Below are 27,049 nucleotides of genomic sequence, written 5' to 3' on the forward strand. Positions count from 1 at the left end.
ACCTGGTTGTCATTCATGTGGTGGTGTATATAACAGAGTTGCCAGCAACTTGATTTGGTTGGCCGTTGTCGCGGTTACAAATAAATTGAATTAAGATTTTTTCCTTCACCAAAGACTCTCCAGACAAATATATGTTTCAATTTTAGGGTATATATAAATTTGAAAAACAAAATAAAGGTCAACTAAATACAAAACAATAAAATTTTTGAAGATTATTTTCATACTTTTATTTGATATCTGAAAAATAACATATTTTTTACAAAAAGGAAATATCAAAATTATATTATTAATATACAGAGTTTTAAAGTTATATTTTCTAATTGATATGATTTAATTATATTTTGAACAGCACCACCGGCACACTGTACACACATGTTTGCAGCACGATAATATAAATTCGAAATAAAAAATTAAATCGGCATGTCATGAGATTAGGATTTGATTTCAGATAATGGGCCTCGTCTTTGGGCTGGTGCAGCTGTTGCTCGTTAGCCCAAAATTTTCAACAGTAATGTTGCCCTAATTAGGATTTAGAATATTAAAAAGGGGAACCCGAGAACGCATCCGGGTCAAAATCGAAATCTATATAGAACTAAAGAAGGCCCAGAGTAGGGCTGCACATGGGCTGGGTTGGGTCGGTTTCGGCCATTCAAGCGACCCAACCCATTTAGTGCGGGTTAGAAAAATTTAACCCATTAATCATAAAAAGAATTAGAAACCCAACCCTACTAATTGTATGACGGGTTGGGTTGGTTAGGGTAGGGTTGATCGGGTTGAAAAATTTGCAAGATAAGCATAATCCAAAATATGTTTTGCACCATTTTGTTGTATACAATTAGCAATAACATAAGACACTGCACCAATACAAAATATCAGGTGCTTTTAGAGTGCAGATATTCTCTTCCTACTAAGATGGACAGCTGAATCTTAATACACTGATAACTATTAAAAATCATGTTTCCGCCATGATATATAATCATAAGAACTAGCGATGTGAGTCGTTTGATTTGAACTATAAAGCTTTATTTCTAATTGTTTCTGCACACTGCACTACACTCACCGCACATTCTATCATCAAATAAGTAAATATAATTCCGTAAGCAACCAAAAATATTCTACTTCCTCCGTCTCTTATTACTTTTCCTGTCTCTCTCTAGCACGTTTGTCAATACACACTTTTGATCCTTAATATCATTAATTTTGTATTAGTATTAAATATAAAAACTTCATTGTATTAAAGTACTCGTGAATACGAATCCAACAAGATCACTCACGACTATATTTAGTCTTATAGATTAGACGTAAATTAGTAATTAGTCTCATGTTATGAACAGTCCCGACATATCAAACGAGAAAAGAATAAAGAAACGGAGGGAGTATCAGAGTGTTAAAGATATATTTTGATCGGGTTGGGTTGGTTTAGGGTTTTTAAAAGTCATATTTCGACCCAACCCATTATAAACGGCTCAACCAAAAATCAATCCAATTAACCCACGGTTTGGAATGGGTCGGGTTAGTCGGCCTAGTTCAAGGTTGGGTTGGGTTGGTTTGAACGGGTTGGACAACCCATGAGCAGCCCTAGCCCAGAGACTTGGATCTAATTTTTTATCATTTGATTCCGTATAAACTTTAATAAGAAAAAGGAAAAATATATTTGAAATTTTCAATCTCTACATATTTGCCTGTTTTCCTGTGTTGTTTTAATCAGAAGAAATCGAAACCCCCCATGGGAAGGCCCCCCAGTCATGGAGCTCCTACCTTTCGCTTTAACAACGCCGAGGTCTCTCTCTCTCTCTCTCTCTCTCTCTCTCTCTCTCTCTCTCTCTCTCTCTCTCTCTCCCCCTCTCCCTCTCCCTCTCCCTCTCCCTCCCTCCCTCCCTCCCTCTCTCTCTCCCTCTCTCTCTCTCTCTCTCTCTCTCTCTCTCTCTCTCCCCTCTCTCTCTCACTCACTCACACACACACACACGTTATGTAACCGTGGTTCATTATTTTTAGTTATTTACTGTCAATTCCCTATATCTAATTATCTGATATTTCTCAGAGTCGGTATGTTATCAACATTGAGTCATGATTTAAATAAAAAAATTTAATATAATACTACTCGTCTACTTGAGCTAGGTATTGATCAGGCTGTCTGAATCGAACGTGTAACAGATAACTGCTCTTTGTATCGAAAACACAGTGTATGCTAAAATTTAAAAAACCGAATCCTAAATAGGAGGAAGCGGAATTAGCTGAGATGATTCTAGTAGAGCAAAGTAAAATGCAGTATGTTTATTGTTGATGACACCTCCCTCTCTGCTTTAAATATGTTTTGGTTAATATTTAAGATTTTATTTACAAATACAAGTGTATCATGTTACTACGAATAATGCTGCAGCAGTGATCGGGGGTACACACAACTAGGTTTTTGGTTAATGATGGATAAGTTTTTTCATTATTAACATTGGTGATTTAAATTGTTTTACTTGTAATTTATAGGTTGCGGAAATGGAAGCTATGTTGCAAGCGAACAATGCCACAGTGCCGGCACGCGAAGTTCTTGAAGCGCTTGCTCAGAAATTCAGGTAGCAAAAATGTGCAGTATATTTTATTTTATTTTTTGATAATGTTGTTGGTTCTAAATTTAGACGCCTGATTGTGATCTCTTCGTCCTGTATGTAGCACATCGCCAGAAAGATCGGGAAAGTTTGTAGTTCAAATGAAACAAGTGAGACCCTTCTGCTCGACAAGAATTTGATAGCTCACATTTTACCCTTTTTTTTAAGTGGTTGATTTTTTTTCATAATTTAGACTATACATTGGCAGGTGGTTAGTAATAGTCCATAACTAACGTGTAGTAGATTTAATACTTTGTCTTTTTCGGTGCTGTGACTTTTAATAGTGCAACTATGCAAGTATCTATATAGATGTTAAATCTATCTGCAAAAACAGCAATCAATTTACACACACACACACACATAAATATATATATACATACTCAGATTTGACGTAGTATGTAGAGATTTTTTGGCTCATATATTGGTTTGTCTTTATAGGTGTGGAATTGGTTCCAGAATAGGCGTTATGCTATAAGAGCAAGAAGAGTTCCTGGGAAACAAAATACATCTGCACTTTCTCGAGATGATTCAGCTGTGCCAAAAAATGTTGCTCAAGCTGCTCAGTTACAACACCCTCAACCACAGCATCCACAATCACAACACCCTCAACAGCAACATCTACAACCCCAACACACTCAGCCACAACATCCACAATTACAACAGCCACAATTACAGCATCCACAACCACATCTACAGCCACAACACCCTCAACCACAACAACATCTACAGCCACAACACCCTCAACCACAACCAGCTCCTCTAGGTTGATTAATTTGGATCACACCTAAAGTTTCAAGCATCATGTTTGTTGTGCAATACTTGTATAGTATTACTAATGTCTTAAGTTTTATCTGTCATTTTCAGCTACACTGAGAAATGTGCCAGAAGCCCCTATCCATCTGCCTGCTTCTGCAGGTTAGTTTAAATTTAGTCATCCTCATATTCCTAGGTGCACATAATGTTTTTGTTGTTTACAAATTGTGTGTGGCTGTATGCTTGTTTGTTTATAATAGTTTTCATCATCTTCCTATTTGGTAAGAAATAAGAATTCATATGCCACGTCTCCTGACATCCATCCTTAATATGAGGGATATGAGTTAATATTTAGGCTGTAAGTTTATGTGTGTGTGCATGATAACATGAAATCGTGTTTTTTTAGTAGTAAAGTAATATTAAAATCCAGTTCTTAGATTATATATGCTTAAAGAAGAGTACAAAAATGCACAAAATTAAATATATAAGCATTTAACCTGACTAATATCATAATGACTATTTTATCTGTCCAAAATATTTATAAGGAACGTGGGACGTAGCCACATATGGCGATCCAGATCGTTTGTCCCCTATCCTGGAACAAACCTGACCCAAATTGTTTGGGGACGCGACCCCAATTGCTGGCAGTGACAATCCTTAAAAACTTGCATGATTCTTGTTTCAGAGAGCACTTGTCGTCATCGGTATCTTTTATCTGTGTGTATCTGTATGTATTAATACATGTCTACGGGCCGAGATCTATTATTTGGAAAAGGGTAATGTAACTTGAATCCTAAATTTGGCCCAACATATACAGGCCCAAACCTGTATTATTTTAGAAGCTCAATGGTTTTTAAGATCGCATTGAACTTTTCTTTTAACTGGGGCCCAACCCTAAACTCTCAAAAAAGAATATTATATTTTTTTATAGACAAGTTAAGTTGATATGGATAAAAAATGAGTATATTTTAGTTAAGGAATTGTTTATTATACCTAAAAACATGGAGTATATAATAATTAAAAATATATAAATAACCCACACATTCTATCCCGTAACTAATACATTCTCGCTATCAAATCGAACCCCGTCTTATGTAACATTGGTCCAAAATCATTTATAATTATCGTTATAATATTTATTAATATATCTTTATTGTATGTGTAACAACAGCTGGCTATATTTGACAATATGATGATATTACATTCCGTATTTGAACACTCATCTCATGTGGTTATATCTGTATGCTATCGCTGCTACTTGCTTTATCCAACTAACTTTCTGATATCAGGCAGTAACCCCCGATACTCTTTCTACTCTAGCTTATGTACTTCCTGTTCATACATGTCAAAAATATAATACAATCTCTCGTAATATACAAAGCTTATTATAAAATATCAATAAGTTTGTGTTTTTAGGATTATCAGCTAATAAAAAAGGTGTCATGTGAATGTACTTGCAAAAATACATAGAACTGAAGCACTAACCATAAATTGTTGATACAAATGAACAAAAGTCTTTTCTTTTGCACAAGATAGTTTTAGAGTAGTCATGAACAGGTACTCGGTGTAATTCAGCAGAGTAGTCAGGAATGGTGATAATAAGTATACATGCACATTATGTTTACTTAATCTCCTCTATCATAGGATATACTCTAATCCTGTATACTTGCAGTAAATCACAGATCAACTTCATAGTGGCGTTCCATGGGTTGAAGGCAGATGCTGCTATTGAAACATGCTCCACTTGAGCTCATCATAAATATACTGATTTACCTTATCTTTTCAATTTATGCAATGCGGACTTCAAAAACATAAATTAGCTTCCGAGAAATAGGAAAGGGGTCGGGTGGGGATAGGTTTCTCTGATAACAAATGATTCATGAAATATACGTTTATTGGTTACACAATGATGCTTCTATTTGTATTGGCACTCGGTCTATTATTTTCTAGGAGTGAATATCTGGGATGACTGGACATAAGTCACATTCACGCATAAAATATAATAGGAAGAAACAAGGACAGCTGGAGGGCAGAACAGTAATTGATCAAGAAGAGGGGTAAAAAGGGGAGCACAGGAAAGATGGAAAGGGGGTAAAAGGGGGGTTTCAGTAGAGAAGGGTATCAAGAATATTGTATTGCTTTAGTATTGTGGGAGAGGGCTGTCCTCTCGAAAGGCAGTAAACCTATCTTTATCCTGGGTTTCATCTTGTTAATTGCAATTTCATCTTGTTGTGCTAGTTCTATTCTATGTGGTTATCGTTTGGAGTAGTTAAATTCATATCAATATCTGCACAACGATTTTCTTAATCTGAGCCCTCATCTGATGCTTTTATTTAATTTTCAACATTCTTACCATGGCTCATGGTGTAGGCAGTGTTGCAGACAGTACCCCAACGGAGTTTGAAGCAAAATCTGCTAGAGATGGTGCATGGTTAGTATTTTGCCATATTTATGAAGGTGTTTCGAAGTCATTTATTTAGTATAATTCTCCATTCTGATTATTAACAGTTCATATTGACCTAATTATTTCTGGTCCTTTCTGCCTTAGGTATGACGTTGCAAGCTTTCTATCTCATAGGAATCTTGAGACAGGTGACCCGGTAATGACTGTACACTGATTTCAATTACAAAAGTTGTTCAACTAATTTCAATGCTCTTGAGTTTGTTGTTAAGTTTTTGTTATGATAATGAGGTGGCAAATAGTTTGCATTTCCTTTATTGAATTTGAACTATGCTTTCCCATTTTTCTGTACTGGGTATCAATATCCTTTCATAGTTAGGTAGATCTGCACTGGATGCAATTCTCTTTTGCACATCAGCGGGCATATAATATGTCAACTGTCACTGGGCAATGATCAGAACTCTGACGTGATCACTAAGTAATTATTCATTTGTATGCACAGTAATTTTATGAATGCTTAGTCACTTGGGGTGGAAATATTTGCATTTATGTGAAGATTAATTGGCTGATACCTCCATTGTACCGTTGTCCTCAAACTTGAAGTGTGCCTGGTTTACTATTGTTTTTTATCAATCTGCCCTATAAATTGAATGTTCCATAGCAGTGGCCTTTAAAGAAATTTTCAATTCAATTGCTTGCAAGAGTTTGGTGTTTTATCATCCATTCATCCCACCTAACCGTAAAGTTGTGTGTGAGAATAAAATACAGGAACTATGAGTATTTGTTAAGTGAAATATTTGGATCAGTACTATTCTAGTGTTTGTTTATCTTTCGAATATTCTTTATTAATCTTAGTTTTCTAGATACTACTTGCTAGACCCACAGTTGAGAGTGGTACATAAGGAAGGTTCGGCTTTTTTAACAAGTCAGATTAGATTCCTGTCGTAGATATTTTTGACCAATCGGGCATGGACCTAGTCTTGATCATTCTGTACGTGCTTTCCAGTATGTTTTCCTCATCCTATGTGCTTGTTGCAAATATTTTAGGAAGTTCTTGTGCGGTTTGCTGGCTTTGGAGCAGAAGAAGATGAATGGGTTGATATCCGTAGGCATGTTAGACAACGGTCTCTTCCATGTGAATCCTCAGAGTGTGTAGCAGTTCTTCCAGGAGACCTTGTACTCTGTTTTCAGGTTTGTTATCCATTCAGAATTTGCAGATAGCTTATATGATACACTGTACACTCTTATTGCGTGGCAATATACGTTCAAAGTTATTAATGTCACAGGAAGGCAAAGAGCAGGCTCTCTACTTTGACGCACATGTTCTTGATTCGCAAAGACGAAGGCATGACATAAGAGGTTGCCGTTGTAGGTTTCTGGTGCGCTATGATCATGATCAGTCTGAGGTATAATTTATATGAAATTGCACAAGTTTCCTTTGCTTGTTGAGTAATATGCATTTTGCTAATTTCTTCTTTTGTATTTTGGTCTGGTTCTTTGCATGTCCCATCATTTCAAGTTCTTTTTTCTGATGCATTAAGTGCTATTTTGTCTCCACAGATTTTATACTTTTCTATTCTATGCTGCAAATTATTTTTTATGTGGGTATTTTCGGTTCATCTCCTTGTAACTTCTGGCTGTGAGCTTAATGTATAGTGTTAAGATTCATACATGCAAGTAGTTTTCTTCTGCCTTCTTTTTTATCCTTTTTTTCCCAGGATGTTTTAGCTAGTATTATAAAATCGCATCCTAAATTAGTTTGCCGTCATGTACTACTGTTTTTTCTATCCCACTTCTGTTGAATAACTGATTTGGTTCTTTGTTTTAGGAAATTGTGCCACTGAGAAAGGTATGCCGTCGACCTGAGACCGATCACAGGCTGCAGCTGCTTCATGCTTTGAATGACTCTGCAACAGCAAAACAGCTCAAAGCTGGTATTGAGCCTCGTACTGCTAGCTCATTGAGGGTGTATCCTCCTCCCGAAGTGACAGAGAGGCAGCTACAAAAAGAGGAATATGTCGATGTCATTCCTGTGGTTCCTGCAACTTCTAATTCAAATTTGGTTGCAGGTAGTGACACCAAAATTCAGCAACCAAATGGTTCCGAGATTGAGGATGCTGCTCCTGTAAAAATTTCCGATTCCCTGCAAGGCAGCGGTGTTCAGTTACTAGAAGCTCCTGGGCTCATCACAACTGTCATCCAGAAAGATCCGATTACGCCACTGGGAAAGAATACTGCGACTGAAGATGCAGTAGATGAAGCTGCTACAAACATTCGTGGAAATCAACTTGACGCTGTGTTAAATGATGTTGATGTACATGAAGCTGATACAAACATTGAAGGACATCCAAATGTGACACAAGAAACTAATGATGTGTTGATAAAAGCTGCTACAAACATTGAGGAAGACATAAACGGGACATCGGAAAATGATGCTATGTTTAACGAAGATGTGGCAAACACTGTGGAAGATATGAATGGGTCACCGGAAGATGAGGCTGTGTTAAATGAAGATGCAGGAAACGCGGAAGATCAGGCTGTGTTAAATGAAGATGCAAGAAACCTGGAAGATGGGGCTGTGTCAAATGAAGATGCAGGAAACGTTGAGGGAGATACAAATGGGATGCTGGAAGATGGGACTGTGCTGTATGAAGATGGTGCAAACATCGAGGGAAACACAAATGGGATGGTGGAAGATGTCGTTCTGTTAAATGAAAATGTTACTGGTACCAGCACTACTGCTGACCAATGATTAGTTAAGATCTTCCCCATCTCTATATTTTGTTCTTAGATTGACTCTTGTTTTTCTTATAGTTGAATTACATGAGTTTAGGCTGCATATAGTGCCTGGAACATGATTACAGAGTTTTACAAGGAAATCAATAAATTGGCAGATAACCAATTTAGAAGATTTTTCTCTCGCCTTCTTAAAGGCACTTTACTTGTATTGTTTTTCTGAATAAATTGAAGTTAGAATGAACTGCATTTTATCCAGCTTTAGTTGTATAAAGAATTGTAATGTAGGAATCCATGATTTAGTTGCATGTATTAATAAAAAGTGTCATTTGTTTCATTTTCAAATGCATCATGCAACACCATTACACCAAAAGCTGAGTTTAATATGTGTGAAAGTGACCTCAGTTCACCAAATCCACTACTTGAACATAGTCTTGACCCTCCAGTTGTTTTGGAATCTCTTGTCATCTTTCTTGCACCCATTCTTGAAATATGACCTGGAGATGGAAAGAAGAGTACTTGGACCTAATCTTGGTACCGATCGGACTGTTGATTATGTTCAGTTATCATCTCTTTCTTCTCTACAGATACCTGAGATATCCTCACACGACGGTGATGGGATGTGAGGATCATTACAAGAGAGTCTGGGTTGAGAAGACCATGCAGGTTAGGTTACAAACTCTTAACTTATCATTCTTCGTTAGATTGCCTGATAGAGCACAATTCCTGTTTCTAATTACCTTAACATGATTACGTGTTATTCTCAGCTTGATGCCAAGGACAGAGGGACAGCTATAGCCGTGATCAACAGCAACATAATAGCAGCAACCAACATGTCCTCAGTCTCTCTCGTCTTGAGCTCTCTGATCGGAACGTGGATAGGAAGCTCAACTGGAAAAAGCATCCTTTCAAGCGCTGTCATTTACGGAGACACGAGGATGACAATCACTTCCTACAAGTACATCGCTCTTCTCACATGCTTCCTGCTGGCTTTTGCTTCTTTTGTACAAATGTTGAGGAACTACACACTGGCTGCTTTTCTCATTAGTATGCCACACTGTGAGATTCCTGTAAGCTATGTACAGAAGCCAGTTATAAGAGGGAGTAACTACTGGACGATTGGCTTGCGGGCACTTTATTTTGCAACTAGTTTGATTATGTGGATTTTTGGTCCGATCTCAATGTTCGTTTCCTCGGTCGTCATGGTTGCTGTGTTATACCATCTCGATACTACTTCAACTGAACCGTATTTATTTCGGTCTCAATTTAAGCGTGGTAATTTCCTCATGGTTGGTGAAGAACTAGTCACAAACTATTAAATACCTATTAACATGGCTTTGTGGGCAATAAAAAGGAAATGTAAACTGAGAGTATATATTTGTGGAATAAAACAGCTCATTTTGCTTAGCTACTTCAGAACTAAAGCTTGAACAGATCCTCCTTGATGCTTTGTACTTCGGCACTTTCATTTGGTATCCTATATATCGCAGATATAAGAGAATACAACATTACTGCAAGCAACACTGTACACAATTCAAGTGTTCAAAAGCAGGAAAATGGCAACAATTATCACTTAACCTATTGATTTGATAAGATTTACAAGTTATCATCTAAAGCTACAAAACCGGAGTACTTGCAAGTTGCAACCCTCCAACTATTTTTTGACGGAAGGCTAAGAACAATCTTACCAGATTTGAATGAAAAAATTCAAACAATTTAACATATCCAGCATGTAAACTGATACTTATGCAAAATTTAGATTTTTACAAGGAATCTAGGCCCTAAACTCCGCAGGCATACCAAAACTTGCCAAGACAAAGCCAGCAACTAACTAATCAGAAGGCTGCTTCGTCTGTCTATCTATCCACTCTATAAGGGAACAAAGGCATAAAGTCTCAAATTTACAGTGCCAAGAAACCTCCTTTGTAGGATCTACTGAGACTAATACACCATCTTTGTAGATCAACTCTAATTCTAGTTCACGAGGATTCCAAGTACTCGCTTCCGCTGTTGCACTCTCCATTCTTGGATGAGAAGTACATTCACACGGCCTGATAAATTTCTTTCCAGAATTCTTGCATCGACAAACTTTAGTTTTCTGACCCTCATCCAATTCGACATGATCACAACTCTCCACATTTTCAACCAACAAACTCTTTAAATTCTCGCTTGAGCAAAATTTCCTAACCTCTGAATGGAGATGCACTGATGAAGATTTGACAGAGTCATGTACATCCTCCACTGTCAACTGGCTCCCTCTCAATCCCGGTTGACGATAGAGATTCTTCCGTACCAATCGTTGGAGCAGAACAAGACACTTGGAACAACAGCGGTACAAACATAGAAAACTAAGATTTGGTACAGGATCAATTATGCCGTTTTCTTTAGAAGAGATTGTGTTTCCATCTTCAGGAGGCACATCTATATCATCCGAGGACAAGATATTATCATCTTGGTTACTATCTTTTACACCATCAACATACTTTTTAGAGGCATGATCACCTAAAGCACGAGGACCATCCTCTAAAACTACTACGGAATCGGTATCTATGTAACCATTAGAAATGGGCCTAAGCACTTTATTTACCTTCACATCATTTTCAGAACTTTTTAATTCATGTGTTGGAGAACTGACACCATCCTTCCCATTTAAAAGTTCAACATTAATATCTATGGAGTTCTGAGATTGTAAGGATGTATAACGAGAAGGCTCTTCTAGAGTTGCTTTTACCTTCCCGTTCAGCTGACCAGCATCCGCATCAATGTGCGAAGGGATAGATCCAGTATCTGTAATGTTCAAATATAGGGGACTTCGAGATTCTGCATCATGCAAACCATTTTCAGTAATAGGTTCATCTTCACAGATCTTGTATCTATCATGTGGTCCCATAGGGTCTGCTTCAGTCACTTGACCATGAATCTCTAAGCTGAAAAAAGAAGAAAAATAATTGAGCACACAAACACTGACCACAATTAAGGTTAAAATACTACATCAATGCAGAACAGTACCTTTGTAGCAGGTACGCCCAGCTATTAACCAAATCCTCAAGATAAGCCACTTGCGAAAGCAAACGACCAAAATTACATTTGTCACTCCCAGCATCAATTTTCGCATGAATCCATACAACTAGAAGCTCTAGAACCTTCCGAACCTCAGCTGATACTTCTCTTGGTGATATGTACATGCCTCTGTAAGCCGATAAACCTATAGCAGTTAAGCCCCTAACTACACCAGATTTTTGGTTCAATCTTTTATTCACAGAACTACAAGCAACAACAAAATTTTCTCTCTCTAATGAATCCTTAGGACGAATTATGCAAGAGTTGAATGGCCAGCCTCTCCAAGGTCCGGATATGTCGGCACAGGGGCCTTCTTTAAGCTTGGATGTGGCCCAACAAAGCTCGGCAAAATGAGGATACAGTAATATTTGATAGCCAAACGTTATTAATGCCAGCATCAAGTTAGATTTTCCCTTCATATTTTTTGTGACAGAGGGAGGTGCATCCCTCATAACAGGATTTGCAGGAAATTGGTTTGGGCACTCTGGATTACTGGCTGAGACAGGTTCGTGATTTGGACATCCTGCATTTGCATCACTTTTACGAGCATCTAAAGCTTTACCCTCTTTTTCTGAGCCCTCAGTAGTATGAGCTTTAGAGTGAATCAACTGGAGAAAATATTTAGCTAAATCCTTTGATAAATTTGCTGCAGAAAAATCAATCACCATATCACGATCAAAGTTACCCCCGACCAGAACAGAGAATCGGGGTACTGCATCCTTCAATGGAGCAGAAAGACTGCAATTGAAGGTGTCACTCTCAAAGAATTGCTTTATTCCCTGTGGGAGTAATGGAAATGGCATGTCTGAAGTAGCCTGCAAGAGGTTATAAAAATCATTAATTCGATTGCTACACAGGAGAGATGCAGTTATTATATACCTCTGATGCTTTACAATACCCGAATACCCGTGCACTGGGATTTTCAATCTACATGTAGAAACTAAAAAGCTAAAGGTTGCCATCTTTATCAAGAACATAAACATATGCCATGTAGTTTCACTTTTAATTCATTCCATAAATTACTCTATTACTCTACTCTCTCTTCACCTGCTTTCCTTCCTATTCAAAATTACAAAGCAGGCTGTAAGTATCCTAGACTAAATGGTGAAAGAAATGGCAGAGTGAAATAATACAAAGCTATCTTTCAATTGGATGCATTTATGTTCCAAATTATGCAAATAAAGTAGGACAAATATGTACCAAAACTTAACAAGGACAATAATGTGCACACACTCAAACATATACTCAATTTATTTATATACATAATCAATGATAGACAACCATACCATAATTATCAAGGATGTAGACACGCATATGGATTCTACTTGCTCAATAAAAGAGCACCAGAGGTGTGAAGCTTTTAAAATAGGAACTTGGGGCTCTGCTGACTCTGCAGGGCTACATTGATTCAGATCATCACTGTGTTCCACGAAACTGCTTTGCTCCGAAAAATCAACTTCTGTTGCAGGGGAATGACACTCTTCATAAGAAGTCTCCACGGCCCATAAATCAATCCTTGGCATGGAAACAATGCATGAACCAAGACAAGTGCACTTAGCTGCATTCAATTAAGAAGATGAGAACCATGTCTTTCAATAACTGACTTCTACCTCATTCTAGAAAGAATAGAATTGCTGCATACAAAAAAGAAAATACTTTTGCTCTCCTATCTATCATACTCATTATAAAAAGTATACTGCCATAAGAAAGAGAGCAATGCTGGAAAAAAAATATGCAGACTATATAGTTGACTTCAATTTATTGATCAAGGTAAAAAGAAAATTTCATTATTATATCTCACTATATTTGTTAGACATAAATAGCAGTCAAACAACCCAAGATGAGTAGATGATAAATACAAAGATTGAAAGGAGCAAATATAAATCACTAAATTAAGCCACCACTAAAAAAGGAAGAACACAATCCCCAAGTATAAATCAAATACAAAAAAGCCAAGACATACAGTTCCACAGAGTATAATATTCTCAGAACATGAAACTCTATAACCACAACAATTACGATATCAATCAGGCCTTACTACAGATGTCTCCAAGTCTCTGTATTCAAGTTTTAAATTACATTAGTTCCTTAATAATACCTATATTCACTATCCTTAGCCTTTTTGAGAAAATTAATTACCAAAAATATATTATTGAAAGTGCATACTGCGGAACATAATGGATCTTTGGCAAAGCTGCTAAGAAGTCGCATGCCAAATAAAATGCAAACCAAACATTATAACAACCTTCTCGGCTAAATTTATGAATGAATCTCCAACTCCAAGCAAAAAAGTAACTAAAGGTTGAGATTTAGGAAATTTTGCAGTTTTTAGCACCCCTAATTTGGCAGCTCAGCATTATAAACTTAAATCACGCAATACTGAAGATAAGCTAAGCTGCCAACTAATGCATCAAGATATAATGCAGAGCCATAGTTATTATCAGATAGTATCTAACTCAATCCAGATACTAAGCAACTAGCGAACTACTCGCAAAAAAGTATTTCAGCAGTTGCAATTAACCAATCATCAAAGACGTACATAGTATTTGTGTTACCCCGTGCATTAAATCTCCATTTCCTTCTTGTGCAATCGTAGCCAAATCAATCTTCCTAATCTCAACATTTCCAACAAAACAGTGAAGAATGCAGGAAGCTATATGTTTCTGACCACCACAGGGATCTCCAGAAATTAATATCCTGAAACCTGATTTCTTTCCTAAAAGAGACACGTTTTGCAGCAAAGTAGTACGGGTAACCAGTGGCTGAACACCTAAAACATCCTGATCGCCAGCACCTTCATTTAATGTATCAAGAACTAAAGCACAAGCATCTCCAACTATAAGTCTTTCACGTGACAGGCTACTCGCTATTTCGGTTAACACATCTGCTTCTTCAAGCAAACCATGAGCATGGGACCACCAGCTTCCACCCTTGATATTCTTCTTTTTCAAGACAGACAGAATTACATCTTTTATTAATGTGGAGGCTCTGGAAAGAGGTGGTGGCAACCAGGTCCGTTCATCTAAATGCATAGAAAGAAGTAATGTGGACAGTGGCTTTATCAGACAAGGAATAAGATGGGCCGGAAGAGGCGACGATACAACATCATTAGCAGCCATTCCTGCTTCCCTGCGGGAGCACGGAGGTGGTGCACATGAAAGTGCCTCTAACCAATCCCTCTCCTCCACATTAAATGAGGGAAGAGCAGGCCTCTTACCGTGACTAAAATTTCCTTCAGCTTCAGAAAGTATTTTATGTAATGGGCAGCTCCTCTTAAGAGCGATCATAGCTGCTTGAGTACAAAGAGCCTGAAGATCAGCACCAGCAAATCCTGCAGTTCTTCTAGCAATCCACTTAAGTAAAGATCCAGTAACAGCTTTTGGCCATTTTTTTGTGTGGAGGGAGAGAATAGATTCTCTATCCTTGACCGAAGGCAGTGGAAAATAGATCTCCCTATCAAACCTCCCAGGTCTCCTCAAAGCTGGATCAACAGCATCAGGACGATTTGTAGCTCCAATTACTACAACAGAACCACGTGATTTCAAACCATCCATTAAAGCAAGCAGAGTAGAAACAACTGAACTATGTGTTTGGTCTTGCTGCCTCGTGCGAGAAGGTGCCAAACCATCTATCTCATCAAAGAAAATTATAGATGGCTGTGATTTCTCTGCAACCTGAAACAGAAGTCTCAGTTGTCGCTCTGCATCACCAACATATTTTCCGAGACAATCTGCACCTTTGCGAGCGAAATAGGCTATTCTTTTATCACCACGAGCACATGCGCCAATTAACGAACGAACCACCAAAGTTTTACCTGTTCCAGGATATCCATGCAAAAGAACACCCCTAGGTGGAGTGAGCCCGATATTACTAAAAAATTCGGGATACAGTAGAGGCAATATAACAACCTCCTTCAAACAATGAATAACATTTTGAAGCCCTGCAACAGATTCCCAACCCCCATACTGAGTTTCATTATCAGTTTTCGACCCTCCAATATATATAGGTGCAATTCTTAACAGATCTCTCTGAAGCCTCTTGCTCTCCCGTTTCAAAAATTCTTCATCTTCCCCACAGTTCTCTAACCATTTTTCTTCTGCTTCGACATCTTTACGCCAGGCATCACCAGATTGTTTTCTTATTTCCATTTTCATCTTTTTAGCTTTCATTTTCTTCAACCAAGAACTTTTTTTACTACCTTGAGGTTGGAAGATATTTCGATGATCCGTGCAGGCTATGAGAAATTTGCGATGATTAAAGATGCAACCATTGGCTCGAGCACAAGGCTGCAAGACATAATGGTAAGTTGATAGCAATGACCAAACTAATGCATGACTATCTCAAATGCAATAATCGAATAAGAAAATGAAATAAATAGAATGTAAGAGCATCTCCAACCATAATCTCTATAATGGTTGCCTAAAATAGTATATAAAATTGATTTTCTATATTATAGAGAATCAAAAGCAGTTTTGCTCACAGTATTCTCTAAATCTACAACCACATTCCCTACAACAAATAAAGAAAACAAAAAATAGAAGCCTAAATAGAAAAAAAGTGGATAATTGGTGAGTGAAAGTCTAGGTGGACAGTTTTGAAGATTGAAGTAGGCTAGCATATTTGGAGAACAGGGATGGAGACATAAAATTTTAGACAATGCGTTGCTTCCCTTGGAGTGTTCATTTTTGCTCTCATTATTTAATATTAGCTTCCACATCATATTTAGACAAGGGGCTGGAAGGGTTGGAGATGCTCAAAATATGTAATGTAATAGACAAAGATACAAAACAGGACTGAAAATGGTATCAAAGGAAAGCTTGTGCAGTGATAAAGATATTAAGAACCAACCAAGTGATAAGTTTTAGTGCACCGATCAACACGACATCCGACTGTTGCCCCACGCCTACCGCACCGGCTACATTTCAGTAGCCTTCCTCTGCAAAGAGCTGCCCTTACATTTTTTAAACGTCCTAATCCAGCAAAATAAACCTGAGAAAAATATATATATAATATGAGATACAGCTAAACAATAATTGATGAACATGCACTAGATCCATACTAGAGTTTCTTTAACAGCTTCTTGGAGCTGCCACAGTGATCAGAAACGGCTATGTTAGGTTAAAAAGCTTTAAAGATCAAGCAGTTATTACTGCCTACAATAATGTTTCAACATTAAGCAAGACACTGGAAGATATCACGTATATCCTTGATCATATAGCAATCACATGACATTAATAAGAACAAAGACATATTGTCAAGACATCCTAGTTTTTATATTAAATTAACCCTTCCCTTGATGTATATATTAAAGCTTACCATTTATATATAAATTTAGAAACAAAGTATTGTTTGTGAAACAATTGAATAAAGTGAAAACAGAAACATGAAGATGGCTGGAATACAAACAAAATATTTTAAAGAGTTCCAATTCGCCAGATTGGTATAATACAAAGAGATAGGCCCAAACCCTTGTCATGATAAAGAAACTTCAACTGAATATCTTTATCAATAAAAATACTATAGAAGACAAAAGTTTACATAAATACTTCTTGACGAACTATTCTGCAAACACGAATGTATCCCTTGCAACAAAGTGATCAATAAATATATCATCAAAAACCTAGCAGCAAGTTTATTCAACATATACAGAAAAACCCCTCTCAGCAAGTTTAGTCAACATCCCTGAGAAACAATTCGCATTATAAGCACATCCTTTCTCCACGACCTTTAGATCATTCAGTTTTCACTGTTTAAATAGCAAAAGGACACAACATTTTACCAAAGTTAAGCAACCGTGTACTTTCACATGAATTACCTTTGGAATTTAGTTATAATAGTCCAGAATCTATGACATACAAATAACAACAGTCAAGCTCGATTTCAAATTATTAAAATTCCAACACTAGTAGCAAGAAACTAATATAATTTTCCTTGTTCAAAATCATATTTAGGTTACTACTTACTACAGTCTACAGATTGTCGTCTGTGCCAGAAAAGGCAGCACGCAAAAACAAGTAATATACATTCAGTAAAGAAAGCACACCTCAGGACTCCAAACAGCACAATGTTGATGAACCCATATTCCAGCAATACCAAAACGGTCATTTATGGGACCCAAGAGGCGCCCAAGCCAGCTGGGCTCATTACCAAATCCATCCAATGTGTCATATTGCGGTTCCTCAGCATCAGAAGACCCAGAGTATGCCTCGTCATCACTCCCAAGCCCATGCTGCAACAAAATCTTTGGAGGTTTTCCGTCGGTTCCTCCCCCACACAGGCCGCATCTTCTTCCCTTTTTTATTCGTGGTTTGCTCAGTTCATTCTTCAAAGGATATTTCAGGTTATCTACATACTTAGAACTTTCACTTTCCAAAGGTTTATCATTCGATTTTCCATCTGCTTGTTGACCAAGAGTGCCACCAGCAGCTAAAGTGTCTGTTTGGTCTTCCAATTCGAACAAAGAAACTGGTTGTTCATCCACCTTATCTTGCTCCATGGGTTGCAGATTCCCATTCACCATGCAGTGCTCTGAATGTACGCTAGGTGGAATCTCATCTTCCTTTTCCTCCAGAATTTCTGTGGAAGCTGGATTATGCTTCAGCTTCCCCTCATGTTCACCTCTCAATTCATTATCCATGGGCAAGGTATCCCCACTATCCATGATCAAGGTATCTCCACTATTCATGTTCAAGGTATCCCCACTATCCATGTGCAAGGTATCTCCACTATCCAAGATCAAGGTATCCCCACCTTTATCTTCTGATAACTCTGCTTTGTTCTTGTCCTTGTGACCCTCCAAAACACTTCCAGAACTAGTCTCTTGATGCTTATTATTAGAAACATTTAATACTCTAATATCATCAGTTTTATGCGACTTTCTTGTTATTGTCTCCAGCTTCCTGGTTCTAACTTTTTGATTATTCTCACTCAGTCCCACACCCTCCACCTTAGATTGATATCTCAATCCATCTCCATCTTCAAAAAGCTTCCTTTTACCCTTGGCCGAAGAATCCCTCACTCCCTTCTCTCTAAAACTGCCATTCCGACTCCTATCTCTCAACCTCATTTTCCACTCACCCGATTCCTCCTCCAACTTCTTCGAAGTCGAGCACGGAGACTTCAACTTCTCATCCCCTTTCCCTATCCCCGTCTCTTTTTCCAACCTCTGCCGCTTCTTCGGCGGAAGCGGCGAAGCATCAAGCAAATCCGGCACCCTTCTAGCCCTCGAGCTCCTCCTAACCTCTGCCTCATTCCCCCTAGATCCACTACCACCGCCAACATAACCCTCATTCCCCTCTGCCACCTCCAATTTTACCACACCATGATTCCTACTATAAACCTCCTCAGAAATCGCATCAAGCCTCTTATGCTTCTTCTTGACCCTCCCACCACTCCCCGCACCCTTACTCCTCTTCCTCCTCGTCCTCGAAAACACCGCAGGCCTCGACAGTCGCATCACAACTCCCTCAAATCCACCAAAAAAAAACAGAAATTATCCAATCAAACCCTCCCAAACCTCACACAAACACAAATCAACAACAAACAGCTCAATCAAACACATCAACAATCCAGTTCATCATCAAACAAACTAGTAATCAGACCGAGTCAACAAACACATTCAACCATAGCTCACTCACCTTGTAACTTGATGTGTATATATAAATAAACAGAGAGATAAAAATTGAAACCCTAGAAAATATCGGAACAGAATTAAACGAGACAGAGTTACGATAATCGATACTTGCGGTGCGTTAAGACTCCGTCGCGCCGGCGATTGGCGTGTTCATCGGCACTTTCTCTCTCTAGAACTTTCTCTCTCTAGATTTTTCTGTGCCCATATATTTTCTCAGCTACTCGGTGAAATATATAAAGTAGAATTAGGGCGGAAATTGAGAGAAAGGGTTTCGGGTTTTTTATCTCAATTTCCCCACGCGTATAGTAACCGCGTATCATCACGCGGTAAGCAGAAGATATTTAGTTTCGTTTAGAGACATGTTTGGTGAGTCACGCGCTGGGAAAAAATGTAGTTTATGAAATTTTTGGTACCAAATCGAACGTTACCGCCAAATATGTAAAATTTTGTAAATTTGGAAAGTTGGATACGAAAATGAAATGCGAAATGTGAAGTGAGCATAAATGGTTATTGTGTTGGGGAGAAATGCATTCAATATTTGTAACGGTTTTTAGGACAAAATTGTAAAGTTTTGATTTTGTGTGATTTTGGTCTGAATGGGAAAAAAATCGATGGGGATCAAAAATAATATGAAACCAAATAGGAAGAGAGATCATGTTTAATTCCAACAATTAGGGGAGGATCCATGATATTCAATTATATTGAATTTAATAATTCAAAATTAAAAGTATATTGTTTTAGAATATAGTCTTCCCATCTTTTCTTAGTTGTCATATTTGTTTTTAAAAATAATTTGTTCTTAAATAGTTGTCTCGTTCTTGTTCCCATACATATTTATATATAATTTTTTTCATATTTATATCTTAATTGTTAATTTCAGTGTTTGACTTTATCATCCATATATACACTTATTATTTGATTTTTAATAAAATAAATAAGGACATACATGAAAACAACTTGTGAAATTTAAATTTTTTTTTAATATGTGTGTTTTTTTAAATGTAACAATTAAAAAAGAACGAAAAGAGTGTATAAAATGTTCATTCTAGCACACTTTATCCTTATCTAAATATATAGTCGAACTTACTAATTTTGACTATATTTTCGAAAACTTGTATAAAGATTCCACGTCATGTATGATCCTATTAAAAATAATATATTATTATATAATCTTAAATAATAATATTTTATTTTTAAAATATAAATCCGTATCGTTTTTATATCCAAAGTTTTAACCAACACCGGTGTTAAAATGTGAGCATCAAGTTTGAAGAGAGACATCTTCTGGCACTAAGTTATATAATTGGACTAAGCAATTACAATTTTAGCATGTTATGATTTAATTTAGTTGATAAACTAAATATTTAGAGTCCTTATAACAAAAAAAAAAATTTAAAAATATCAAGAGTCTCATAGATCTTAACATATTCGATCATGGAAAACTTTTGGCTAAAAACTGGGTTGACATGTAAAAAAAAAAAAAAATCGTCTTTGAAAATATGCACTTTAGCCATTCTCACTCCTTTTTTATAATTATAACTAACCTCTCGTAAATTGATATATTCAACAGTCCACGGTAAAAAATCTTTAGAAATATTGCATATCACCTCATTATCATATTAGTACACAGGTTCAGCACATTGTACATACATAATTTTTGAGAGGTTCCCGTTATAGATTCTCTTTCTCTTAAAGGTGTTATATGTATTTATTATAATTTTTATCCTTTATGTATTTATAGAATGTGATATTTTTATTAATTTTTGACCATATTAATATACAAAACTTAGTGGAATGATGTTTATGTTTAATACTATTTTTTCAAAATTTACTTTTGATCCCAAGTTCTGCTTAATCAAAATGATTTTTTCCCATACCACCGTACCGATTGGTCAATTAATGGTATTAATCATTAAGTTTTAGAAAACTATTTATTATAATTTAATATAATATTTAGTTTAATAAATGTGAAATATTGTGTTCAACAAATGATAAAATTCAAAAATAATTTTAATGATAATTAAAATCGGAAATGTTAATTATAAAGTGATAATAATATTCAAAATCATTTATAAATTCTAAAATTTTTTTATATGAAATTAATTAATCTCAACATCTTTTTAAAACTGATATTTAATTTATATTCAATTATATAATTTAATATAAATTATATAATTTAATGTTGATCTCCATGATCCACTCGTAAAATTTATGCGTCAGTACAAATTTGTTGTTAATATAAATGTAATTGGTATAGTTGTTTATTAAAAAGAATCACTTTACTAGAATGAGATTAATAGTCGAAGTAAATTTTAAATAATAATCTATATGACTTAACATTGTGACAAATATATATTCTTAAATAGTGATTAATTCATTAATTTTTAATATCCTCCTTTTAAGTATGTCATATTTATGTATGTTATTTTGATTAGATTTTATCTAGGACCTAATATATATGCTTAATTTTTCTTTAACCAAATTTTATACTTTACATATTAATATCATTACTCATTTTATAAATATAGAAATTAGTTAAAAATGTCATAATTCAAACATGCAGTTCCTAAATTTGAACAAGCTCACGAGTGAACCTTTGAACCCATGTACAGATCTGCTTGTTTGTAGAATACGTAAGATACCAATGTACTTTGAAGGCAACTAAACTTAATTTGTAACTAGAGAGCTAAGAGAATTTTATTTATCAATTATCCTTCTGATGTTTGAGTTTGATGCGATTATTAAAGAGATATTCAACCTTTCCATTCATCGTTTTCCATCCAGTTAACTGCAAAACCGCGCCATCGACAATCAACCGCTGCAGAACTCTTGCTATATTCCTCGTGTCATCAATTCCAACATGGTGAGTTCCTAGTACTTGCATCTTAAGTTGACTCAACATCGGAACCATACCTGTGGCCTGAATCCAAAAACAAAAATGCATTAAAGAGATTGCAATAGAGAACAAAGGCTCAAAGTTAAGAATTTGGTATGTAAACAAGACCAAATTAACACCAATTCAGATAACCTCAGCTGTACCATATCATCCCCATGCTCTGTATCATGTTGTTTTATATTAATGCCACATACCCTTGGGTCAGGGTAAATTAGCTGTCATGATAATATGGCAGTAGTGATACAAGGACAGTTGGAAAATAGGCATGGAATAGTACAGGATATCTATGCGCTGATACACAAACCAGCATTTTACTGAAAACACAAATCTCAGGTCTCCAGAGTCCAGGGTTCTAATAAACCAAAAGTCTACAATCAAACTAAATCCTTGAAGGAGAACATCACATGATCACAATACTTTACAATCAAAAGTTGTACATGGTGTTGATATGGTCTTTGAGAGATTCATATAAATCTAAACTCTGGTAACCGTAACACTATAGTCCTAAAGAAAATCTCGTTACACTTGTAATCTTATGAACACAAGAAAGGACAATAATTAGAGCTTCCAAATTGGAACCGGAAACAATCAGACATATTAATCCAACTTACCTCCCTGTTGTAAAAGTTCAAGTAGATGTCCTTCAGATTGATCCATTCCATAAAATATGGAGGAAGCTTCATCCCTGCTACTACGTATTGCTCCGGGATTTTTGTTTTAATATCCCAATTTCCACTAATGCATACAAACAAGAATATATCAGTACTAATTTCATCAGAAAATATAATTGCTTGCACAGTGCCCAGAAAGTGCACTTCCCTCTTCAAATCAACTAATGCAGAACAACTTAAATATACTATAGCCTTAAAAATTAAAAATAACACGAAGGGAATGTGTCCTATTTTATTTTCCGAGAAAGTGAAGATAAGGTTGATTGAGCATGGAAATAAAAAGAAAAAACTAACCCGTGCTGCCAAGTTCATTACAAGAAAGCATAAAGGGAAGTTACTTTATATCTCTCTTTCAATCTATTCTAAATGTTTAATGACTTGAAAGAATATTTTCCAAATTCCCTAATTAATTGTTTTATCTCCTCATCACTCTGTCTTTTTTCATCTATGTCCACTCTCTTTTCTCCTAAAAAATACAGAAGAAAATTATCGTTAAATTATGATATTTCCTCATTTTATTTTACAATCAGAACCTCATGATAAAACATACTGTTAAAAAACTTTCACATCTTCCAGTATAAACTTTACAGAAAGTTAATCCATTAGTTAACGCACAGGACTTCATTCTCTTTTGAACTCACAAACACAGTTTTGATCACATATCCATGTCCTGATGAGTTTGCCTCCTCAATAGGGGTGAAAATATCTAAAACAAAACTTAGGTATTCTAACTACAGATTTCATCTGTATATTGTTGTTAAATGAGGATTGAGGCAAGGTTAAAACCAATTTTGCTGCTAAAAGAAGAATGAAGATTCATCCAGCCACGAATGTTTACACTCACCAAGTTATGAATGCGCCTTTATTAAGATACCCCTTGGACTCCTTTGCCCACCTCCTGTGTGTTGCCAGCCAATCTTCAAATTGTTGTATAACTTCCTTAAATGGAATAGCCGTCTCATGCCAGATACTGAAAAATTGCTTAAATTATTACTTTGCCAACATAAAAACAGAGTAAGACCAATATAATACAGTTTCTTCACATAAGAACATGTGCAATTCAGCAAAGCTGCTCAGGTTTTGCAGAGAATAAATCATATGAAATATTGTCACTTTAACTTCAAACATCAAGATACATATTATCCTTGTATAATTATAAGGAGTTTAATTAGAGTAATATCAAAGTATGTGATGGATGCTTTACCCAAAAACTTTATAATATTAAACATACCCATTCACTCCAAGTTTTCCATATTTTCCATCAACATACTGGTTTGTGTATTCCTTGCTCATCCCTGTGGGTCTTACAAATCTGTGGGAAATAAATCATTAGTGACTGAAAACGATATTATACTTTCACATAAAATATACTAAAATTTGGACAAGAAGACATCAAACTGAATAGTCTACATCTTAAAGAGAAAAACCCAATAAACAGTATAAATAGAATCTGTAGGTATGAGAAGAAGGCAATTGCGACAGAGTTCACCTAAGATTCAAGGTAATTTCTATAGGAGTATAAGATTTTGACATTATAGCTATATGATTTAACCTTTAAAGAGATCTTGCATTTCACAACTTGTGCTTACTGATTATTAGGTAAATATTTGCTTTTAAGTACATATGCGTCGTGTAATAAAGCTGTTCTTATAAATATAGACCCGGTAATTGAACTCATCTTTGTAGAATAAAAACAATATTATCAAGAGAAATAACAACCTGTGGAAAAAATCAACAAGCTTCAAGGTTTTAGCATCAATCATCAGTACAGGAAATTCAAGAATCTCAACTTTTCCCTCCAAATCAAGCACAAGGAAAAAGTCGAACTGTTGAGTCTTTGCATGCTTCAAGTCAAAACGCTTTGTATCGAGCTCTGGAAAACTATGATTGAACATCTTTAAGTGTGATTGATCTTCCATCTGCTTGACACCGAAAAAACACAATACACAAACATAAAATCTCGATGTTCCCAGATAATTATAATGCCAAGAGCTCAAGTAACACATTATGCGCACAAACAAACCTCACTTAACTAACCCTCACAGTACCCATCTGTTACTTTTCATGCCTGCTCATATCCCGTCCTCCCATTACAATTATGTTCTATGGTCTATAGGTAGATGAATGATCCCAATAAAGTAAAGGTCAAATGCTACAGGTACTCTTGTAATTTGCAAATTTAGAATATATAGCACGTATGTTACTTGCTCTTACATTATAAAATCACCATAAAGTTCTTGATAAGAGGATTGCAACAGGTTTATCTAAGTGAAGTATCCAGCCTATATTGAAGAATGCAATTATATTATTTAGCGTAGGTTAAAGACTCTAGTTATGAACTAGGTTTTTGTTCAGAATAACAATCCACTAAGAATCAACAATACAGCACCAAGTCAAATAATATTCTCAGGTTTGAAGACATAAAATCAAGTACCAACGCCAACAGTTTGGCGAAAACTCTCATCCGTAGGAAGAATATGGACCAATAACACAAATTTGACAAATGACAGAACAGAACTGACCGCCCGCACACACAGTAATAATAAATAGATAGAATCAAAAATAAAAAGCAACTAAAGCACATAATAAACAGACCTTAGTGCAGCAACCTAACGTGAAATACAAACACAAAGGCCTTGATATAGTACTCTGTGCAAGTGTCTTAAAATCCATCTTAAAAGACGATCCTCCGGCAGAAAAAGAACCTGATACACCTGAGCCACAAATTCAGCATAGTAATTATATAAAACAAAACTGCAGACAGAACGTACTAGAGAACAGCCAATTGAGATACAGACATTCCATTTCTTTCATCAGCATGTATTTGCAAAATTAGTAAGAATAATTGTAAGATTGCAAAAAAAATATATGCCCATGTGTGCAATTTCTTATTAATTACAGACAAAAAGACTTATCCGCATAATTTTCAATTCGAGTAATCAGTCAAATACACACGTATTCACAAAATCGACATAATCACAGCAACTCTTACACGTTTCCTCACCAGATCTACCTTGTGCTGACAATGCAGGAACACGTGGAACATGACTTTTTTTTCGAGGCTGCTTACAATCACGAGCCTTGTGTCCGGCTTCTCCACACTCGTAACAAGTTCCCCTAGGTTTAGCACATCTCGAAGCATAATGTCCTTCTTGACCACAGTTATAACAATTTTGAACAAGCTTAAGACACGCTGGAACTGGATCGCTAGTTTGTAATTGCTGTGGTGATGATTGTTCAACTACTCTATTTTCCAAGTCATCTTTCTCCGCAATTTTACAGCGTTTTCCTTTGTTTTTAACGACACGAAAAATTCAATTAGATACACAAACACGTGACGAGCGCCACAAATTTAGTTTAAATCGCATATAATTATCAGATAAATCGTCTATTGATCTCAAACACGGAGGCACAAGCACGAAACAAACACAAATATGCATAGATGATGAAGGACAAACCTGAAGTGGAACGTGACATTGTTGTGACTTGAAGAACACGGTAGAGATTAGAGAAGATGAACTCGGTTATGAATTATATTCAGAGCAGTCACTTGTTATTCCGTATCTATACACGGATCCCGTATCAATACACGGATTTTTATTTTTTACTTTATCAAATTATTGAGACGAGGGTTAATTTACGATGCAGGGTTCCAAGGTTTGCCGTTACGTTTTTATGGGCTCGGGTCTAAATTAGGGCTGTTAACGAAACGAATATTTAATGAAATATTCGGTATTCGAATTCGTTTAACATTATTCGTATTCGTTTGTTAACAGATACAAATACGAATTCAAATCTTAAAAAATATTCTGTTTGTTAACGAATACAAATTCGAATAGATAAATATTTGTATTCGCTATTCGCTTAATTATTCGGAAATTAAATTATATATATATATATATATATATATATATATATATATATATATATTATTTTATATTATATAGAAAAATATTATATTTTTATTTAATAAGATTATGTACTGGTAAGGGGAGCTCTTCTAGTTATAGCCACAGACTGACAAATCAGAAACAAAATGTCACACTTTCTAGTTTATCCAGGTTTGTTCAATCAGTAATTTGAATTTTATATTATTTGAGTTGGATGACTTTTTTATAGTTTGCTTGAATTGGTGAATAGTTCGTGAACTTAACCGAATACGAATACAAATACAAATAACTATTCGGATAATAAACGAATACAAATCCGAATATGTATATTTAAACCAAATACAAATACAAAAACTATAGTATTCGTTTCGAATTCGTTTCGTTAACACCCCTAGTATAAATGATGCAG

General features: G+C 35.9%; 3 protein-coding genes across 5 annotated transcripts; 1 reads left to right on the plus strand and 2 right to left on the minus strand.

Moving 5' to 3' along the window:
- Positions 1 to 1,608: 1,608 nt before the first annotated feature.
- LOC108219366 (uncharacterized) lies at positions 1,609 to 9,897 on the plus strand. Its single transcript, XM_017392781.2, has 11 exons — positions 1,609 to 1,780; positions 2,482 to 2,567; positions 2,665 to 2,710; positions 3,039 to 3,363; positions 3,465 to 3,515; positions 5,724 to 5,784; positions 5,902 to 5,953; positions 6,802 to 6,945; positions 7,041 to 7,160; positions 7,583 to 9,156; positions 9,258 to 9,897. Exons 1-10 carry the CDS (start codon positions 1,727 to 1,729, stop codon positions 8,504 to 8,506), a joined length of 1,863 nt encoding a protein of 620 aa, XP_017248270.1. The 5' UTR covers positions 1,609 to 1,726; the 3' UTR covers positions 8,507 to 9,156; positions 9,258 to 9,897.
- Positions 9,898 to 10,188: 291 nt separating this feature from the next.
- Positions 10,189 to 19,420, minus strand: LOC108218620 (uncharacterized). Its single transcript, XM_017391641.2, has 6 exons — positions 17,594 to 19,420; positions 16,399 to 16,539; positions 14,090 to 15,836; positions 12,837 to 13,108; positions 11,500 to 12,365; positions 10,189 to 11,417 (listed from the first exon to the last, which is right to left on the minus strand). Exons 1-6 carry the CDS (start codon positions 19,004 to 19,006, stop codon positions 10,322 to 10,324), a joined length of 5,535 nt encoding a protein of 1,844 aa, XP_017247130.1. The 5' UTR covers positions 19,007 to 19,420; the 3' UTR covers positions 10,189 to 10,321.
- Positions 19,421 to 21,702: 2,282 nt separating this feature from the next.
- LOC108217785 (uncharacterized exonuclease domain-containing protein At3g15140) lies at positions 21,703 to 26,384 on the minus strand. 3 transcript variants are annotated; one of them, XM_017390676.2, is made up of 8 exons: positions 26,209 to 26,384; positions 25,764 to 26,039; positions 25,346 to 25,464; positions 24,470 to 24,669; positions 23,982 to 24,062; positions 23,595 to 23,720; positions 22,691 to 22,814; positions 21,703 to 22,103 (listed from the first exon to the last, which is right to left on the minus strand). In XM_017390676.2, the coding sequence occupies exons 1-8, from the start codon at positions 26,225 to 26,227 to the stop codon at positions 21,888 to 21,890; spliced, it is 1,161 nt and encodes a 386-aa protein (XP_017246165.1). In that variant the 5' UTR covers positions 26,228 to 26,384; the 3' UTR covers positions 21,703 to 21,887. The 3 variants fall into 3 exon arrangements, with proteins under 3 accessions (XP_017246165.1, XP_063947229.1, XP_017246164.1); XM_017390675.2 differs by having other exon boundaries at positions 21,704 to 22,103; positions 25,755 to 26,039; positions 26,209 to 26,383; XM_064091159.1 differs by lacking the exon at positions 25,764 to 26,039 and having other exon boundaries at positions 26,209 to 26,383.
- Positions 26,385 to 27,049: the final 665 nt, after the last annotated feature.

The sequence above is a fragment of the Daucus carota genome, chromosome 4, assembly GCF_001625215.2.
Source record: "Daucus carota subsp. sativus chromosome 4, DH1 v3.0, whole genome shotgun sequence".
NCBI classification, from domain to species: Eukaryota; Viridiplantae; Streptophyta; class Magnoliopsida; order Apiales; family Apiaceae; genus Daucus; species Daucus carota.

What these genes read in the sequence shown, in the direction of transcription:
- LOC108219366 (XM_017392781.2), top strand. Translation starts at nt 1,727, where the DNA reads ATGGGAAGGCCCCCCAGTCATGGAGCTCCTACCTTTCGCTTTAACAAC. An exon ending in ACCACAACCAGCTCCTCTAG is followed by an intron (nt 3,364 to 3,464) that starts GTTGATTAATTT and finishes TGTCATTTTCAG; the next exon opens with CTACACTGAGAAATGTGCCA. An exon ending in TCTGCTAGAGATGGTGCATG is followed by an intron (nt 5,785 to 5,901) that starts GTTAGTATTTTG and finishes TTTCTGCCTTAG; the next exon opens with GTATGACGTTGCAAGCTTTC.
- LOC108218620 (XM_017391641.2), bottom strand. Translation starts at nt 19,006, where the DNA reads ATGCGACTGTCGAGGCCTGCGGTGTTTTCGAGGACGAGGAGGAAGAGG. An exon ending in GTGCTGTTTGGAGTCCTGAG is followed by an intron (nt 16,540 to 17,593) that starts GTGTGCTTTCTT and finishes TATTTTTCTCAG; the next exon opens with GTTTATTTTGCTGGATTAGG. An exon ending in CTACATCCTTGATAATTATG is followed by an intron (nt 12,366 to 12,836) that starts GTATGGTTGTCT and finishes AACCTCTTGCAG; the next exon opens with GCTACTTCAGACATGCCATT.
- LOC108217785 (XM_017390675.2), bottom strand. An exon ending in GTCAGCACAAGGTAGATCTG is followed by an intron (nt 25,465 to 25,754) that starts GTGAGGAAACGT and finishes TTTGTGGCTCAG; the next exon opens with GTGTATCAGGTTCTTTTTCT. An exon ending in TGAACTTTTACAACAGGGAG is followed by an intron (nt 22,104 to 22,690) that starts GTAAGTTGGATT and finishes TTTTGGATTCAG; the next exon opens with GCCACAGGTATGGTTCCGAT.